The sequence below is a fragment of the Mus caroli genome, unplaced genomic scaffold (assembly GCF_978045245.1).
Source record: "Mus caroli unplaced genomic scaffold, Mus_caroli_1 scaffold_2, whole genome shotgun sequence".
Classification (NCBI taxonomy): domain Eukaryota; kingdom Metazoa; phylum Chordata; class Mammalia; order Rodentia; family Muridae; genus Mus; species Mus caroli.
Window position 1 is genome coordinate 139,660,999 of NW_028227257.1, and position 21,127 is coordinate 139,682,125.

Sequence of the window (21,127 nt, forward strand, 5' to 3'; positions counted from 1 at the left end):
TTTATTCTAGGAACACCACTGAATAATTGTACCTTATACTGTGATCACATAAGAGAAAACAGAGTTGTTCAATAGGGAGAATCCTTGGATTTTAAGAGTACATTCATTAAACTTAGCATCTAAAGTCTTCCCAGGAGGTACAAGGTAGTCCATGAAGATGTTGTGGACAGATTGGTAGGCTTGTGTTGCTGCCACAATATCAGCATGCCAGCTAGCAGAGTTAAGGGCTAATATAGCTAGACATCTGAATTTTTGGTCATATCCGGGTTCCAGTGCTTTTTAATAATGTTACGGAAAAAGATAACTCATAGTCAGAGAGGAGAGCTTTGATGTGAAATTTGATATATGACAGAAAATGTTAGGTAAATTTTTATCTCTCTAAAGTCTTATCATTCTTTCTATGATGATTTAATTTTGTGACTTTAAAAGGGAAGATACACAAAATATATAAAATGAACTACATAGTTATAATTGTTACATTACTTAAAAACACATTATTAATGATAAAAAAATAAATAGTTAAATATTTTGTTTAAAAGTATTAAACATTTTTATGTATCAATGTATGTATTATGCCAGTTATTTGAGAATTACATTAGTCTGGCAACTTATATTCTTTCAGAAAATTAATATGGCACACATATTGAAAATTATTAAGTAAATAATACATAAAATTTTTGGAATACATTAAAAGATGTGAGAATCAAGGCATAGATACCAATTCAACTTTTATATTACTAAGAGGGATAGAGAAAGCTAAATGTTTTGCTTTTTATGTTTTGCAATTTAAATGATGATTTTTCCATACTTTCGCTTATTTCCTTGCTTTATTTAGATTTTTCAGATAACCATACCCTTATGATATTAATGAATATTTTATAGAAAACTACAATTAAATTGGTAGCTTTTAGGAGAGTCTCTTAATATTTTTACTCAGCTTATTATTTAAATATCATAAATATAAACCTTATATATCACTGGGTAATTTTTTGAGTAGCTTCCTTAAGTTAGTTACAAGATATACTTATCTGTAAAGATGTTAAAATTCCAGTCAGCACATCTGCATACCTTCTAGGGTAACATAATTTTAATCCCCCAAATACATTCAGGAAAGTTTTGTAAACATTTTCATATTTGACCTTTTTTTTTTCATTGTGATTTATTTCCCATCCTAGTAGCACTGACTATATTTTATTCCATTAAATGGCTTCTACTTAACTGTTTGGTTATTTATCCATTGAAGTAGCAGATTTTATTAAATACACATGTCAATTTAATTTTCAATGTTGTTAGACCATCCATGTATACTGTTGACAACTAAAAACTTATGCATATATCCCTTAAAGAAAGCACAGAATAGAAAAACAGTTGAAGGAAATGAATAAAAGTGTTCAAGACCTGATAAAGGAATCAAAAGCAATAAAGAAAACAGAAATTGGGGAAATTCTGGAAATGGAAAATCTAGATAAATAAACAAAAACTACAGCCCCAAGCATCACCAACAGAATACAAGAGATGGAAGAGAGAATCTCAGACATTGGAGATACAATGAAAAAAAAATAGATACATCAATCAAAGAAAATGTTAAGTCTAAAAACTTCCTGGCACAAAACATTTAGGAAATCTGGGACACTATGAAAAAAAACCAAACCTAAGAGTATGCAAGTAAACCTAAGCCATGCAAGTAAACATAGAGTGAATCACTTCTTTTCCTCCTATTTTTCACTAGAATTCAGTGGCCCAACTGTCACTTCATTTTCTGCTGAATTCCACATTATACATTACCTATTAGCGAGACTGCCAAATATGCAGTAGCTGAGAAAGTGGTTCAGTAATTGTGGGTTAATTTGGAGTCACTCATGTTCAATAAGAAAGCTCACTCTCTTTCCAAAAAGAAGATTAAAGAAACTTAAACAAATACACTCTCTAAGAAAGGCTAGACAGCACTATTGATCTCAATATTCGAGGTGAAAGAAAATAATAGATTTGTCTATCAACACTGGACTAAAACTAATAGTGTAGATGCAATCCTTTTATGACGAGTGGAGATGGCTCACAAATCTGACTCTGATATTTTGCAGCTAAAGCCAAGACAGAAATATGATCAGTTAAAATTTTATATTTCCAATATATAGCTTTTTCTGGCACATGGCCCTGAAAGAAATGTGTCCCATGGGTACATAGATAAAGAGGTCACAATATGATGTACTGCCTTCAGAAACTACATCTTAGGAAGCCTAACAGAGGCTTTCCTTGTGTATACTTGGAACAGTTCTCTCCTTCAACCTAAGGGCAAAATGCCAAAACCAAGTTCTACTGAGAGTTCTTGAGGGCAGAAGCAGTCATCAAAAATGCAGCTCCCTACTGACTTGGCTTGATTTTCAGATACAATTTAGAATTCTCATGGACATAGACAAACTGCACATTTTAGAAAGGAATTTCCTATTAATGTGAATGTTTATTTGATTCTTTATATTACTTTAACATCACTAGAGAGGAATGTAAGAAGAATACAAATGTTGCCTACTATGAAAATTTGGACATATTACTGTATTTCTACTAGACAAGGCATATCCAGGTGGCATAAAACATGTAGAAGAGTCATGCTGACTGTATTAAACAAAATGAAGGGGAAGATTTTCGTCTTAAACTATCATACCCGACTATTTATTTATTTATTTATATCATCATCATCATTATTATATTATTTGTTGTTGTTCTGACTAATTTTATTAGTAGTTAAAATAAATTACCTGATGTGGCCAACAGAAATAATGTCTAAAATCTATATCTCCACAATGCCTGTTTTATTGCATTGTGATTTTGCTAATGAACCTTTCCTGCTTCTCCTGAAACAAAGACCGTCCACAGGTGAAATACTATGCAGGTGAGCTGAGTGGCTCTTGGTGAGTGGAATGGTACTTATACCTTATTGCCTCTCTGACCTTTGACTCACTGGAGTGAAGGACTGTCCCAGTGAAATCTCACCCTCTTAGTTCACTTGAAGTCTTGTCAGCTCCTTCTACCTTCACCTCTCTCTCTCTCTCTCTCTCTCTCTCTCTCTCTCTCTCTCTCTCTCTCTCTCTCTCTCTCTCTCTCTCTTTTCTTTCTGCTTGTTCATCTTTCTGTTGTTTGTTTGCTTTGGAAGGACTCTGTTTTGTTCTTACTCTTGTTGGAGCTCAGGAACAGTTTGCAGCTACATCTGAACATCTGCCTATAAGCTTCTCCACAGTGAGTTTGGTTGCCAACTTGAATGCACAAAGACATGTTTCTCTGTCAACTGTGATTGTGTGGAACACACAGCAATTACATATGTCTGTGTGGAGAACACAGATATCTTAGCTTTGTGGGTATTAGTTTCCTTATCTGTAAAATGGAGTTGCTATTTCTTTCAATACTGTGAAGTTGTCAATAAAAGTCTAAATTCCCTCAGCTAGATAAGACACCATTTATCTAACTTCCTATTAGCAAGGTCTTATTTTATAAAACCAAAAAGTGAACTTTTGACCTAGTTTCTACTCCGATCAAGAGATGGTAAGTGAATATTGCAGTTTGACTGACTGTTACTGTGTTTAAGTTGTTTAATTTAATTACAGGTCTATCGATAGACTATGTGGAGAATAAGCTTTATTGGATCAGTTCTGGAAATGGAACCATAAACCGATGCAACCTAGATGGTGGTAATTTAGAAGTAATAGAGTCAATGAAGGAAGAATTAACAAAAGCTACAGCCTTAACCATCATGGGTAAGTGCAGTGATTCTGCGGTGAGGCTGAATCATATTGATTAGGAGTTGATTAATTATTACCTATTAAAATCCTAGTAAAGTTTCTGTGTCATTAGCACCAAAGAGACATTCAGGCTGAGCATCTCTGTAGTTTCTTAAACTGTTTTTTAACCTTAGAAAACAAACTTTTATGATTATCCAGATTAGACACTAAGTGCTGGATTATCGCTTCTCAGTTTTGTGCAGATTTTACACCTGTATGACTTTTTCCTGGGCTCTGTTTTGGATCTAAGGTAAAAGGCTTGCATGTTTTCCAGTGCAGTCAAAACTGACTTGTTTTTCAAGAATGGTCATGGTAGCAGTGTCATTTGACCAATGACGGGGATCACTCTCTCCACCCTGAAGTCTTTCATCTTATGTGCTTTCAGGAAAACAAATAATCAACTCTTAAGTTTTTCTTTTTAAAGAGCACTTCATGTAAGCTGTAACCTGTAAGATGTGGTCTATAAAGAAGTGTTGTTTGGCGAAGATTTTTTTTGGTCTAGTGGAAGGACCTATGTGGTCAACCTACAAGACTGATTGTCCCATGAAGTTTATCAATGGTTGTGTTTTGTTACAAGAAATGAGAAATACGATTCATATTGTAGTTCCAAACACCACAATACGTCAAGGAACACAGTGTAGCCTTACACCATTCAAAGAAATTCAACCTGAATATGGATTGTTTTAAGTTTGCATAGTTAGTGAATAGGGCCTTAAAATTGTAAAAATTCTACTTTCTATAGTATTTCTATCATTTCACCTGTTCATAAATAATCCATAATATAAGGTGGGTTTTTTTGTTTTGGTAATGATTTTTTATGAGTACATGACAAAGTGATAGGATGTAATTTACTTATGTTTAAATATTTTAAAATTTCTTTTCTATGCAACCACTATGTTTTAATAGTGTTATTTCCTGTCATGAAAACTGCATGAGTAAAGGCCAGATGTGATGTACATCTATTTTCCCAGAATGTAGAATGCTGAGGAAGACTCTGACTTCTGCCCTAGCCTGGGTCACATAGTGAGTTTGAGAACAGCAAGTGCTACCTACCTAGTGGATGTGAACTAGACTGTGCTATAATGAAAATTTCTCTCACACAAAAAGGACTAAATGACAATTTGTGAAAATTTAAATACAGAAAATATTTAAAACACAATGGGTTCTTCCTTTCTTGTAAAGAGGGCAAAAGGAAATTCTTTTTAATTGTCATAAATGATGTAATATATATATATATATATATATATATAGTGTGTGTGTGTGCATGCATTACAAATAGGAATGTCTATTTGAAAGTGCTGATTTCTGCATAAATGTCAAATTAAGATCTCAGGTATCTCTAGTTTTATATGCTAGTCTTTTGAAGAAGATCCTGCAGGTGTACAGACAGGAAAGCAAAACCATGAAAAGATGACAATAAGAATCTCTTCAGATTTGTTTTGTCAACCTAAGTCAGATATCAGGAACCCTAATGTCAAACAGTTCATTGTCAGCATATTAAAAAACAAAACAAAACAACAACAAAAAAGCCCAGTATTCTACGCAAAGAGTTTTCCAAGCAACAAGCAGTCAAATTCTAGGTGCACAGTAAAACTTAACATGTGACTACTACGTAGAAACTCCTTTACAAAGTACATGTGCTCCTGAGTGTGAGCTGTATAGCTAAAAGGCCTAAAATATAGTGCAGTTCCTGACCAAGGTAGCATAGAGGTCAACAGGCTAGAAAGTATTGTGAGAGCTCCCCTAAGGGTGGATAAAGATCCTGGGAAGGAAGAGTCTGGAATAATCACTTTGGGGAATTTGGGTGAGGTCTGACTCTATAGTGAAAGGTAGGTGAGGTTTGCCTGAGCAAAGAGCAAAAAGGTCACCAGGTCATTAACAAAATCCACTTCCCGATTTCTGGGCAGGAAAGCAGGTATTTTATCTCCTCCATTGAGAAGAGGACTTTCTGTGTTTAATGTTCCTGGTGTCACTAGGGATCTGAGGTTTCACCACGATCTTTCACAGCTGCCATTGCAATAGCATCCTCCTGGTTTCAGTGGCTTTCTTCTGATATCATTCTTTACTTTACTTTTTGGTAGTTCTCTTTTTTCTCAATTATTTCTTGAAAGAGAGACTTTCAAAAATAGATTTTCTCAAGGCAAGGCATTTATACCTATAAGCAAAGAATTCTCCCTTTAAAAATATCACTGGTTTGTTATTTCCTGGCATTTGGAGGTTTTCCGTAACCTTTAGATGTGCTATCAGTTAACTTCAGTGTTCTTTTGATAGGATGACTAATATAAACAACTTAAAGTAATTAGTTCTTACTTGTGCTCTTAGTTTCAAGGTTTTACTTAATTGGGGCTGGCTACATTGATTCTAGACTAGTACTGGCAATAATCACCTCGTGGCAGAAAGAAACAACAATGGAATGGCAGCAGGGCCAAAACAGCTCCAAAGGACATGGCACCAGTGAACAACCTGCTTGAGCCAGGGGAATGATTCACTATCTCTTTCTGAGCTATTCAGATTGTGATTCACTATGTCAGAGTTCTCAAGATCCAATTCTCTCCGGAAAAGCCAGGACAGAAATGCCTAAGACCTGTGCTAAACTAATCTTCTAGGTATTTAAGTCATTCAGTTTGCTAAGAACACTAGGTCAAAGAGTTCAGTATTGGCATTATTATTTTTTTATGTATGAACAGACACACAGACATGTAACAGACATACGCATACCCAAACATATACACAGACATACTCAAATCACATATATACACATACAAAAACACATACCTAAATGACACCCAGATTGATAAGAAAACTACCTCATACATTTCAGGATTAATGTTGTTCTCCATGTGTTTGAAAATATATACACACACGCGCAGCCTTATCCAATGGCTTTTGTTATAGTTGAAATTAACAGCTGTTCTTTTGGGATAATTTTGTTTGCTTGCCTTTGTGAGACAATGTCTCTGTCAAGATTGACCGCCAACTCACTATGATGTTGGGTTCTTGATTCTCCTCCATGTGTGCCCCACATTCTAGCATAGCAAGTGTCCTGTGTTCTGGGTTCTACAGAATAGGTCTGTAACATGATATATATATGACTCAGCAGTGTTGAAGCAACAGTCACATGTTCTTTCACATGTGCTTTTGCATATGTTAACCTCAAGTAAAGTCCAATGGAAAATTCAGAAAGTCTCAGAATAAACATTCACATTGTTCTCAAAATTTAAGATTAAGCAAAATTACTAAACAGTATTTAGAAAACCAACAAGTGAGAGGAAATGCTAAAAATAAAGTCATAACACTACAAAAAAAATTGACTTTTTCTACTCCCACAAGAAGTATTTATACTATATATTACATATGACATACTAACATGTATTGTACTATATAAACCATGACCCTTTATTAAATTAAAGAGTTTCGTAGCTTCCACTTTTACTGATACTACTAACTCTTTTCTTCTTCTTTTTTTTAAATCTTTAAAAAAACCAAAAATTTAATCAAATTCTTATTTTCAAAATCAATTTCTTTTCAAAAGTGAACATGCTTTTTGGTTGTGTTAGCTCATCGTTAGGGCAAATGACAGGAAAAGACAGCTTAAACTGGTATCATATTCAACCAGAAACAGCCCCTACTCTCAATCAGTGGTCCTGTTCCTGCCTCAGAGGACCACCCTCAGTGGTTCTTTTTTTTTATTATGTATTTTCCTCAATTACATTTCTAATGCTATCCCAAAACTCCCCCATACCCTCCCCCCCACTCCCCTAACCACCCATTCCCACTTTTTGGCCCTGGCATTCCCCTGTACTGGGGCATATAAAGTTTGCGTGTCCAATGGGCCTCTCTTTCCAGTGATGGCCAACTAGGCCATCTTTTGATACATATGCAGCTAGAGTCAAGAGCTCCGGGGTACTGGTTAGTTCATCATGTTGTTGCACCGACATGGAAGGAGTTACAGAGACAAAGTTTGGAGCTGAGACAAAAGGATGGACCATCTAGAGACTGCCATATCCAGGGATCCATCCCATAATTAGCCTCCAAACGATGACACCATTACATACACTAGCAAGCGTTTGCTGAAAGGACCCTGATATAGCTGTCTCTTGTGAGAGTAGGCTGGGGCCTACCAAACACATAAGGGGATGCTCACAGTCATCTATTGGATGGATCACAGGGCCCCCAAAGAAGGAGCTAGAGAAAGTATCCAAGGAGCTAAAGAGATCTACTGACTCTTTTCTGAGTAGTAATCCAATGTAAAACACTCAGAACTTGGTACTGTGGATGCAATCTCAAAACACAGATAATGGTTCTATTTGGCAAAATGGGGGTTAATAGTTTTGTTCCCTGATGTGGAATATATGTTTGGGTGAACAAAAGCCTCATGTCAGCACTATAGATCCTCTCAGGCGTTGGTAAAAACTGAAATCCTTTAACAAATGAATGGTTGCATATGTATGTACCTCCCCAACCCTATAGCTTGATTTAAGATCAGTTGAACAAGACTGATTAGTATAGCTATGAGCAGCATACTAACCACTTAGAGCAGTTCATGTTCTAAAATGTAAAAATATAACCAAACAGAAATCGTGTGAGAATATCTAGTTTCCCAGCAAGCTCTGGTCTCACACTCTGGCCAAGCTTCTTCTACTTCCTTGGAGCCTGTAGTCTTTCAGTTTAAGAAAGAAAAGAGCAATGACAAGGACTGCTGCCTGCTGAGGATGAGAGTGTCGCCATAAGAAAGAGAGAAAAAAATTGAAGAAGTGACGTTCTCTGTGGTTCTCTGTGGTCCCTCCTCTATTAGTTAAAGTGTAGAAAACAGGCATTTTTCCACAGTGATACTGAAATTGCATATCCTGGAAACAAAGATGCCGTCTTTCTACAAAGAGATGCATGTACACAAGCTCACACTAGTTCTTCAGCATGCAAGAGACAGTAAATAACTGGTGTTGGTTTTTAACTAAATTTAAAGAGAAGCACCTGAAAAAATGTTCAACATCCTTAATCATCAGGGAAATGCAAATCAAAACAACCCTGAGATTCCACCTCACACCAGTCAGAATGGCTAAGATCAAAAATTCAGGTCAAAGCAGATGCTGGCAAGGATGTGGAGAAAGAGGAACACTCCTCCATTGTTGGTGGGATTGCAAGCTTGTACAACCACTCTGAAAATCAGTCTGGCAGTTCCTTAGAAAATTGGACATAGTACTACCAGAGGATCCAGCAATACCTCTCCTGGGCATATATCCAGAAGATGTCCCAACCGGTAAGAAGGACACATGCTCCACTATGTTCATAGCAGCCTTATTTATAATAGCCAGAAGCTGGAAAGAGCCCAGATGCCCCTCAACAGAGGAATGGATACAGAAAATGTGGTACATTTACACAATGGAGTACTACTCAGCTATTAAAAAGAATGAATTTATGAAATTCATAGCCAAATGAATGGACCTGGAGGGCATCATCCTGAGTGAGGTAACCCAATCACAAAGGAACTCACACAATATGAACTCACTGATAAGTGGATATTAGCCCAAAACTTAGGATACCCAAGATATAAGATACAGTTTGCTAAACACATGAAACTCAAGAAGAATGAAGACTCAAGTGTAGACACTATGTCCCTCCTTAGAATTGGGAACAGAACACCCATGGAAGGAATTACAGAGACAAAGTTTGGAGCTGTGATGAAAGGATGGACCATCTAGAGACCGCCATATTCAGAGATCCATCCCATGATCAGCATTCAAACGCTGACACCATTGCATTCACTAGCAAGATTTTGCTGAAAGGACCCAGATATAGCTGTCTCTTGTGAGACTATGCTGGGGCCTGGCAAACACAGAAGTGGATGCTCACAGTCAGCTAGTGAAAGGATCACAGGGCCCCCAATGGAGGAGCTGGAGAAAGTACCCAAGGAGCTGAAGGGGTCTGCAACTCTATAGGTGGAACAACAATATGAACTAACCAGTACCCCAGGAGCTCTTGTCTCTAGCTGCATATGTATCAAAAAGATGGCCTAGTCGGCCATCACTGGAAACAGAGGCCCATTGGACATGCAAACTTTATATGCCCCAGTACAGGGGAACGCCAGGGCCAAAAAAATGGGAATGGGTGGGTAGGGAAGTAGGGGGGAGGGGATGGGGTACTTTTGGGATAGCATTGGAAATGTAATTGAGGAAAAGATGTAATAAAAAATATAAAAAAAAAAGTGGTTCTCAAACTGAAATAAAAATGACTTCATACCCTTTTTTTTTTTTTTTTTTTTTTACCAATTTTAGAATTTCAGACCTACAAACTGTAACCACTGGGGTTTCTCAGTTTAACTTAGAACAATGTTCATAAATAAACTAGAGAGAAATTGGAAATATTGAATGTCTGGTACTGACCAGATCAGTAGAGTGTCACTATATGATAGGACTGCAAATGTGATGTATATCAAAATTTAGACAAAGTTTTCAAGCATTTTCACCAATGGTTTCATGTTTTTCTTTATAAGAAGTAGACATTAAGACTGGTTGGAAGGCCTAGTTGCTAAACTTCTTGTCCTATAAGCATGAGGACCAAATAATAGGCCTCAAATAACATGCTGGGCATTGTGGCCTTAGCTTGTAATACAGGGAGGGGAGCCGAAGAGATTCCTGGCACTTGCTTGTAAGCCAACCTAATCTATCTAATGGGCACCAGATCAATGAGAGACACTGTTTCAAAATATGTGGATAGATCTGGGGGAATATACTTGAAGTTGACCACTGGCCTCCATACATAAGTGTGGAAGTGCATAAGTGCCATGCAAACACACACACACACACATACATTGTAATGAACAGTAATTGTGATGAACTGTAATTTCTCTGTGAGTGCCAACAAGATTTACTGACTCCATTTTAATAAACAGAACGGGGCAGAAGCACAGAATTATGACCCTGAGACAAGGGTAAACTGTATGAGGCTTGTATTTGCCCTCTCTCTTGGAGTTCTTACTTTGACAAAGACAGGCCACCTGTTATGGAAATACCTAACAAATTTTGTGGAGAAGAATGCACAGATAGAAACAGATGTTCAGCCACAGCTATGTCTGTTATCCATCTTTGAAGGACAGAGCTCTAGACTGGTCAGAAACTCCATAGTACAAACCAGCAGCCTTAAGACAGCCTCAAAAGGAATTTGCAGACCAGAACCTTCCATAGAGTTGTTTCCAAATTCCTGATCCAAGAGATCATAGAAGATCAGAAGCATTTACTGTGTTAAGTTGCTAATATTTGAGAAAATTTGTTACACATCAGTTGATTAACTCATTTGTATGTTACTCTGTCCAGAGCATTAATTTCATTGTGAACAGCTTGAAATGCCTAATGAAATCAGGCATGATATCAGTAAGTCAGGATAACAAAGCCAAATATTCTTTACATATTTTAAATAAGAATTGAGCCTCAGCTTCAATATATGGACTTGCTTAGGCAAGAGCAAATATCCCATGTAAGATCACATACTTCTCTTATTATTATTATCATAAGAAATATTAACCCTTTGTAGCAGACATTTCCATTTTAAAAGTGAATAGTATCGACATGTAAGATTTTACACTTTAAATTATTGGCAAAGACTTTGTTTTTATAGAGAGAATCTCTTGTGTACACCGTGGAAGTATCACCTGTCAATAAAAAGCTGACAGCTTATTAGCAAAAGCAGGAAGTAATATGTGGGAGTTCTGATAGGGAGTAAGGAACTCTGGAATACAGTCAACAGTGGGAACACATTTGCCCCAAACTCTGAGGAGACAGACACATGAAACTAAGGAGAGGTGACCAGCCATGTGGCATACGTAGAATCGAATAAATAGATCAATTAAGTTATAAGTCAGCTGAGGAACAAGTCCAAGATTATGGTCTTGGCAACTATTCATGAATAATTAAATCTCAGAGTCATTATTTCAAGAACTGTAGAAGGGTTCTAAACGCCCACAATTACACCTTTTTAAGGAAATACCACTCAGGTATTTATGCTGTGAAAGTTGACAGTCAAATGACATGAAATCCGACAATGGTTAAATCGGTTGATTGAACCTAGTCCTAATATTTTGCCTGAGGCATATGCTGATGGTGACAAATTCTGCCTCTTTTTGAGATAAACTCTCACAAGAGAATATAACTAGTAGCTGCCAAGCTCCTACTTCTAGTAGCAATGGCTATTGTGAGTTACTACATGTTTCTTTCACTCCTCATCATTGCTTACTCTATATGCCATCCACTGATGTATATGGAGAGAAACTGACCTCATAACGCTTGCCCAGTGATGTACAAGGAAGCTAGTAAAGATGGTTAGTTAGTACGGGATGTGGTGGTTAAGAGTTGGGTATGTAAAGTTCAGAGCAAGGATAGGAAGAGTTCACGGCAGAGATAGTAATTTATGTACCTCAGAGGGCTTAAAAAAGACAGTGACTTCTGGGGAAAAGCAATGGTATGGAATGAATACACAAGTGCCATTTCAATTGACCAGAACTGCTTAAGTCATTTTACAGTTTTATGCTCCAAAGTGTTTTTTGTAATTCTTAAATAACTCTTTGCAGATGGCTGTGTTAGTTTTGTTTTCTGCATTCTGCCACTGCGATGCAGGCTTGTCTGTGCTTCCTTTGTTCTCCAGCGAGTGGGGAGTTCACTTGCTCAGATGTTATTTATTTTTTGTGTACAGTGATTGTTTGAAGAAACTGTTAATACTTTTGAAGCTCTGTCCAGCTGATAACTAAACTTCGAAGTGTTCAGGTTTCTAAAGATAATCTTGTGAACTTTCTCTTCTACCAGACTAAACCAGAGGTTCTACAACTACCAGAAATAACATATACAACAGCATATACCTTCAATCATAAACATTATAGCTAGAAGCTGTATTCCATATCAGCTACCATTATTTTCATTTTTTGTTTTAAATAAATATAACAATGTTTAATTTTCTTCTAGGTGTCTAATTTAGTAGGCTTTCTTATGCCTATATCTATGTTGTTTATTTTTTATTAATTATTATATTTATTTACATTTCAAACGATGTCCCCCTTCCCTGTCTCCCCTGCAGGAACCTTCCACTTCCTCTTTGCCTCTAAGAGGTTACTCCACCACCCACCATCCACTCCCACCTCACCCCTATAGTATCCCCCTTTCTCTGAGGCATCAAGCCTTCTCAGGACTAACTACCTCCCCTACCACTCATGCCAGATAAGGCAATCCTCTGCTACATATTTAGATGAAGTCATAGACCAGTGCATGTATACTCTTTGGTTGGTGATTTAGTCTCTGGGAGCTCTGAGGGGTTCAGTTAGTTGATACTGTTGTTCTTCCTATGGGTTGCAATCCCCTTCAGCTCCTTCACTCCTTCCTCTAACTCATCCATTGGAGTGCCAGGGCTCAATCCAATGGCTAGTTATGAGTATCTGCATCTGTCTTAGTCAGGTGCTAGCAGAGCCTTTTAGGAGACATCTGTATCAGGCTCCTCTCAGCAAGTACTTCTTGGCATCTCTGATAGTGTCTCAGTTTGGTGTTTGCATGTGGTATGGATCCCCAGTCTTTGATCTACTCTTTGTCCCTGTATTTCCTTCAGACGGGAGCAATTCTGGGTTAAAATTTTGGAGATATATGGGTGGCCTCATCCCTCAACCAGGGGCCAATGCCCAACCTCTGGATCTGGTCTCAACAGGTTCTCCCTCCTCTTTGTGGAATATTTCAGCTAATGTCATCCCTGTGGGGTCCTGAGAGGCTCTCACTTTCCTGGCATCTGGGACTTTCTGGTTTATACCCCCAGTTCTCCATACCCCATTGCTACACATCTCTGTTCAATTTCCTGACCCTCTGTACATCTCCTCCATCTCCTCCCATACCTGATTTTGCCCCTCTTTTTCTTTTCCCGTTCCTCTCATCCTCCCAAAACACTCACACCCTCTACTTCTCTTGATTATATTGTTCTGCCTTCTAAGTAGATCATCCTTCCTCTTGAGATTCATGTGGTCTGTGAGTTGTATCATGGGTATTCCATGGTCTTTGCCTAATATCCACTTATTAGTGAGTATGTACCATGTGTATTCTTTTGTGACTGAGTTACCTCACTCAGCATAATATTTTCTCAATACATCCATTTGCCTGCAAATTTCATAAAGTCATTGGTTTTAATAGCTGAATAGTACTCCATTGTGTAAATGTACCACATTTTTCTATAACCATTCCTCTGTTAAGGGACATCTGGGTTGTTTCCAGCTTCTGGATATTATAAATATGGCTGCTATGAAAATAGTGGATCGTGTGTACTTATTACATGTTGGAGCATCTTCTGGGTATATGTCCAGGAGTGCTGTAGCTGGGTCCTCAGGTAGTAATAGGTCCAATTTTCTGAGGAACCACCAGACTGATTTCCAGAGTGGTTGTGTCAGCTTGCAGTTCCACTAACACTGGAGGAGTGTTCCCCTTTCTCCATATCCTTGCCAGCATCTGCTGTCACCTGAGTTTTTGATCTTAGCTATTCTGATTGATGTGAGGTGGAATCTCAGAGTTGTTTTGATTTGCATTTCCCTGATGACTAAGGATGTTGAACAATTTCTATAGGTGCTTCTTGGCCATTCAATATGACTCAGTTAAAAATTCTTTGTTTTGCTCTATACCCTATTTCTAACAGGGTAATTTGATTGGCTGGAGTCTAACTTCTTGAGTTCTTTTTACATAAGGGGTGTACGGGAAGAGGGGGAAGGGAGGATAGCCCGTGCCCAGCCAGAGTTCCTCCTATGCTCTGGGCAGGCAGAGGCAGGAAGGCTGCCAGACCCTTTTCACTCTGCCCTGGGTTGGCATCTAAGCCACTGACCCCACTCAATGGACCCCCAAAACAGGAGGCCCTGGGGCAACACCCTGTAGCCCCCAGTTATGGGAGAGAGGGCTGAATAGTGTGGGAAAAGGGGGGGAAGGAAAGAGCCCAGGTCTGGCCAGAGCTCCTGCGCTCTGGGCAGGTGGATGTGGGAGGGCTGCCAGATACTTTCCGCTCAGCCCCAGGTGGGCATCTAAGCCAGTGACGCCACTCGACAGGGGGTTGGGCCTGAGGGGTGGACAGGGGGCAGCCCCCTAAAGGGGGGGGGGGTCTGGAGGAACACCCTGTAGCCCTGGGGTTACAGGAGAGAGGGCTGAGGGAGAGAGTTTCCTACACAGCATGCCTTGATGAACAGAGACAGTCTATGGTTTTAGAGCTTTGTTGTAGAAAAACATGGGGAAAGAGAAAAGGTAAAAGAGAGAGAGACTGGGCATGGCCAAGAGGAGCAAAGGAGAAAAGGGAGAGAGAGAGAGAGAAGAAAGGCAAGAGAGAGGAAGAGAGTGAGAGGAGAGGAGAGGAGAGGAGAGGAGAGGAGAGGAGAGGAGAGGAGAGGAGAGGAGAGGAGAGGAGAGGGAGTAAGAGGAGTATGAGTAAGAGAAAATGGAGCAATAGAATGAAGTGGGGCCAAGCAGCCCCTCTTATGGTCTTTACTGTTGCTACGTAACTGGGGAGGAGTCTAGCCTGAAGGTCAGAAGCTTGGGGCATTGCCTCTGTGACTACTAACCATGCTTCTTGTGGGGGCTGAGGGGGCAGAAACTTTGACAGGAGCCAGGGTTCCAAGAGACATGAGAGAACTCCTTCCATCCCATGTAGGTGAATTATCACCATTAGGTTCCAGGGTTCAACATCTAGCCTCAACTGGAAACCAGTTATATATATATATATATATATATATATATATATATATATATGATATTAGCCCTCTATCAGATGTAGGTAAAGATCTTTTCCCAATCTGTGAGTTGCCATTTTGTCCTTTTGACAGTGTCCTTTGCCTTACAGAAGCTTTGAAATTTTATGAGGTCTCATTTGTCAATTCTTGATCTTAGAGTATAAGCATTGGTGTTCTGTTCAGGAAAATTTCCCCTATACCCATGTGTTCAAGGCTCTTTCCCACTTTCTCTTCTATTAGTTTCAGGGTATCTGGTTTTATGTAGAGGTCTTTGATCCACTTGGACTGGAGCTTTGTACAGGGAGATAAAAATGGATTAATTTGTATTCTACATGCTGACCACCAGTTGAGCCAGCACCATTTGTTAAAAATGCTGTCTTTCTTCAACTGGAGCATCCACACTTTGGCCTTCCTTCTTGTTAAGGCTCATATTGTCTGTGAATTATATGATGGGTATTCTGAGCTTACTAGATTTAGGTGCAATTCTTTTTCTCTCTCTCTTTCTTTCCCTTTCTAGCTACCATTTAGTATCATGTTCTTGATAATCATGTTTTACAGTTGTGGGACACTCCTGCTTGCTTTATTTCAACTTTGCAGAAATGTCTGTCATGGTACCCTCTAATATCTGAATAAGACAGTGAGCTAAACTCATTAATCAGTTGCTGTTCAATGACGAGTACCTTTGTCTGGAGGAGCAGTAGGTTTGATTACAAACAAACTACAAAGCAACCTTTGACTGTTATAAGGGCTTGTGGGTTGGTAAATGACTTTATTTAACATAGGATTCCCTTCTCCTATTTGTACAAGCAGTTTGAAAGTAAGCTGCCTATATATTTAAGCTAATTAAAGAGTAAGAAAAAATCAATATAGGAAATTAAGAAAAAATATGAATGAAACAAAAGTATTGGCAGGAATAAGCTTATTGATATTTGCAGAAAATTGAGAAATAAATCATAAAACAGCATCATGGGAGCTACTGTGTATTTTACTTGGAAGAGCAAGCATGCCAGGTCATAGAAGTCAGACAGAATTGCAGATATTACACAGATCCACAGAATTCATTGTATATACATAGGAAGTCACTGGCATGTGCATTCAGACATCCTTATTTGTCCATTAGAAATTATCGTTTAATAATTTGTAAGGTTCTTTTAGGTTAAGAGTTCACAATAATAAATGTGGTATGAGTTTAAATGTGACCTATATACCTTAATCTCATAACTTTTAAGATAATATACATTTTATAAAATATTCTTATTACATATAAAGTGAACTATCTAGCCAATATTAATATTACTGAAACCCAGTATAGATATAGATATAGATATAGATATAGATATAGATATAGATATAGATATAGATATAGATATAGATATAGATATAGATATAGATATAGACATTTATTCCCCTCATACTTTTGAAGGATGTAATTCTAAAATCTGTGTGCACTATGATCAAGTTCTAGGAAAGGCCTTCCTTTTTGTTACTGATGACTTCTTTTTTCTATTACTGTGTATGGTGTTTTGAAAATCCTTGGCCCAGGGAATGTCACTACTAGGAGATATGTTCTTGTTGGAGTAGATGTGACCTTGTTGGAGGAAATATATCATTGTATGGGTTGGCTTTCAGACCCTTTTCATAGCGCCCTGGAAGCCAATCTTCTCCTGTTTTCCTTTGGAACAGGATATAGAACTCGCAGCTCCTCCTGCTTCATGCCTGTCTAGACACTGCTGTGCTATTACCTTGATAATAATGGAGTGAACCTCCAAACCTGTAAGCCAGCCCCAATAAAACATTGTCTTTTATAAGAGTTGCTTTGGTCATGGTGTCTGTTCACAGCAGTAAAACCCTAAGTAAGACACTATATCTGTGGGGTGGGGGGCATGTTGCCATGTGCTGAATGAGGTGGTTAGAGAACAACCTACAAAGTGAAATTCCTCCTTACATGTTTTACCTCTTATGTGTTCTGTGAATCAAACTCAGGTTGTCAGGCTTGTAGGGCAAGGGCTTTTCCACTGCTCTATCTTGCCTGTATGATCTATATCTATCTCTTTTAAAATATGAATAACAAAGAATCAATCATTCACTAAGATTCATTACATTATATAATCATGGAAATAGGATTAAGTGGAAAGGTTTGGTGAGAAAAATCAGCTGTTGAGAATTCTCTTTCAGAGGACCCAAGTTAGTCTGTGATGTGGGAATTATTAAAAAATGGACTGGCAGGCTTCCGATGCTACTGCTGACAACTGGCACATGACTCCAACCAGGTGATCTCAACTCAGTGGTCTCCCTGGACAGGAGCTCCCCAGTCCCTTTGCGGATTGCTGCAAGTTTTCCATCGGATCACAACACCCATTTATCCAGTAAATCAAAACGCTTGGAGCTTATACTTAACCACTCAGACTTATGTATTAATTAATTCTCAATTTACAAGATGCCAATACAATAATTTCAGAACCACCAGATAATGATAAAAAGCTTTATCCCAATTATTCTAATCTTATGATATCAAAACTACCTGTCGCTGGTTAAAGTCACCCTGGTTCATGTCTGCCTCCATCTTGGCCTTTCCCTTCTCCCCACAGATGCTTTCTGTCTCTGCAACTCTTAGCTCTGCCTCCCTTTTCCCTGTCCAATCACAGGCCTCCTGCTGCCTTAATGTAATTGGACAGGGAAAATTCTGCAATGGTATGAGCCTTTCACATTCATATATATATATATATATATATATATATATATATATATATAACCAGTAGGTTAGCTAAGAGTGCTCAGTAAAACATGCAGCAGTTTTTCTGGATGGCTTTTTTTCTGAGAAGTGGGGCTGATGTCACCTTTTATATTATGTTTGATTTTAAATTTTTTACGTTTTAAAAATATGAAAAGCACAATCTTGTCTCAGGAATGTACTGAAAGGGCCAATAATGAGTACTTAGCCAGGGTTAAGTATTTTGAACCAAGGAAGAGATCATGCACTTTGAAATGCAGGTGAAATTGGGGAAGCACTGGTAATACGCTAATGAAGTATGCAAATGACTGCACAAAACTCCAGGTGACTATTTGAGGTTGTTTAGTTTCATTTGTGTTGCTATCATAAAAACTATCCTGGAAAAGACAATATAGAGGAAGAGGCATTTCTTCCATTTAGAATTCCAGATTGTAGTTTATCCCTACATGAAGAAATGAAGGAAGTATCTTCAAATAGGTAGTTTTATGTCTAGTTTATGTCAACTTGACACAAGATGAAGTGAGATGAGAGGGGGTAACCTCAACAAAGGAAATGCCTCCATAAGATCAGCCTTTTGGCAATTCTGTAGGATATTTTCTTAATTAGTGATTGATGAGTGCCCGCCCCCCGAAATGGTAGAGAAATGCCACGCCTTGTTTCTATAAGAATGCAGGCTGAGAAAGCCATGAAGAGCAAGCTAGTAGGCAGTACCAAACCATGGCCTTTGCATCAGTTCCTGCCTCCATGGTCCTGCCTTGGAGTTCTTGTCCTGGCTTCTTTTGATAATAAATAGTGATATACAAGTGTCTGTCAAATCAACTCTTTCCTTTCCAATTTGCGTTTTGATCATGATGTTTCATCACAGCAAGAACACCCTAGCTAACATAGCTGGTCACACCAAATCTACAGTCAAGAGCAGAGAGTAATAAATGCCTGCTTTCTGGTACTCTGCCTCTTCCCCTCAATTTTATAGTTCAGATCTCCAAGCACAGAAAATGGTGCCACCTATATTGGGTTGGGACTTCCCACATTAAATATAATAATCAAGACAAACTTATCAGACTTGCCCTCAGGCCAACCTGAGGTAGATACTTCCTCATTGAATCTATTTTCCTAGGGGTTCATAAGTTGAAGCAAGTAGAACACCATAAGGATGATGTTCAGTGATAGGACACTTTGATTAGCAAATGACATGTCTGGGCTTTGCTATCAAACATTAAAAATAAATAAATAAACGAATAAATAAATGAATAAATAAATAAATAAGCCTGGGCCTTGTAGAATATGCCTACCTTCATAGGCCTTTGGATATTGTGACACGATCATATTCAATGCAAAGTCAGCTTGATCATAAGATATAAACTGAGGAAATAATCAAGTTAGACATAACAAGGTCTTAAAAATGACAGGAGCTGGGACCAGTCTTGGGTAAATATGTTTAAGGAAGATACCTAGAGGAGAGATAACTGTGGACTATGCCAAAGGAAGCAGGAAAGTGAAGGCAGCAATATAAGAAGCCACCTGCATTAGATTGGAGCTACTTAATTCAAGTTTTACCTACATACTTCTATTTGGCTCTCTTTACAGAAGTGATGAGTTAAAAGTTGCATCTTTTGTGCTTAGGGATGGGGGTGAGAAAGTGCGGAGTATCTTTAAAGAGGGCAGGGAGGGGAACAATGTTCAGAATATAGTGTAGGGATTTTTTTCAACTAAAACAAAGTAAGAAATAAAACCTGAAGAAGGAGGAGGAAGAAAAGAAGGACGAGGAAGAGGAGGAAGAGGAAGAGGAGGAGGAGGGAGAGGAAGAGAAAGCAACTTGTATCTTCGAGGACGATTCAAATAAACTTGACTTTATAAGGTCGACTATGGTCAATATTGCCTTTTAAAAAGCAGCCAATAGAATGTATACTCTAATTGTAATATAGATTTAAAAGGAAAATATATTCAAATAAAAATTAATAAATAAATGCTTTGTATACAACTGTAATTAGAAAAAAACAGCTGCAGGCTTTTACTCATAAAAAATCTATTATACATACAGTATAAAATACATAGTTATAGCTATGTATTAAAGCATTTGCCTACCCTATGTTCACCTCCCAGAATTGAAAAAAAAAAAAGAAAACCTTAGGCAAAGAAATAATGAAATATTTGAATTATATACATATGGGTATGAAATGGTGAATGACTTTTGTTATTTTTGAGAAGAAAATAAGGAAATAGAAATGTACTGCTCATAGTTTGTTTCATAACATGGTAGAAATGCCTTATACTTACTGTCTTGGTTAGTTCCCTATTTCTGTACTAAGTCACCATAGCCAAGACAATATCTAGAAGAAAGGGTTTCTTGGAGGCTTATAGTTTCAGACCATGAGAAACATGAAACATCATGTCAGGAAGTACAGCAGCAGGAATGAGAGCATGGAGAAGTAGCTGAGAGCTTCAATCCAATCTAGAATAACAAGACAAAGAAGAGGGAGAAATGCATGGGAATGAAATGGATGGACTTTTGAAACTACAAAGCCACAGTGAAATACCTGCTCCAACATGGCCATATACCCTAATCTTTTCCAAATAGTTCCACTAAATTGGGTCCAAAACATTACATTTTATTAATATCTGGGGGTGGGGGGAAGACATTCTCATTCAAACCCCTATACTTACACATACAACAGAGTTGTATCAGGGGTTTTCATTGGATAAATATCTCCTGACATAACAAATGAGCTTGTAGGAAATAAAACCATTTTTTTTATTTTTAATGTACTGTCCTCTTGTATATTAAATATAAATATTGCATGTTTATTTTGGTGATCAAAATGACTCTACAAATCTCCCTCACTCCTGCGCGGAATGCCAGCACCTGCAGATTTACCTATGCATTACCTATGCAGAAATTTGAAA

At 38.0% G+C, this 21,127-nt stretch overlaps 1 protein-coding gene across 3 annotated transcripts in view; it reads left to right on the forward strand.

Annotated features, from left to right (window-relative positions):
* Lrp1b (LDL receptor related protein 1B) overlaps positions 1-21,127 on the forward strand; it is a 2,026,300-nt gene that overhangs the window by 1,377,420 nt on the left and 627,753 nt on the right. For all 3 annotated transcript variants that reach the window (XM_021181392.3, XM_029472167.2, XM_029472172.2), the window contains exon 32: positions 3,597-3,746. In XM_021181392.3, the coding sequence (XP_021037051.1) occupies positions 3,597-3,746 (150 nt within the window). The remainder of the gene's footprint in view (positions 1-3,596; positions 3,747-21,127) is intronic.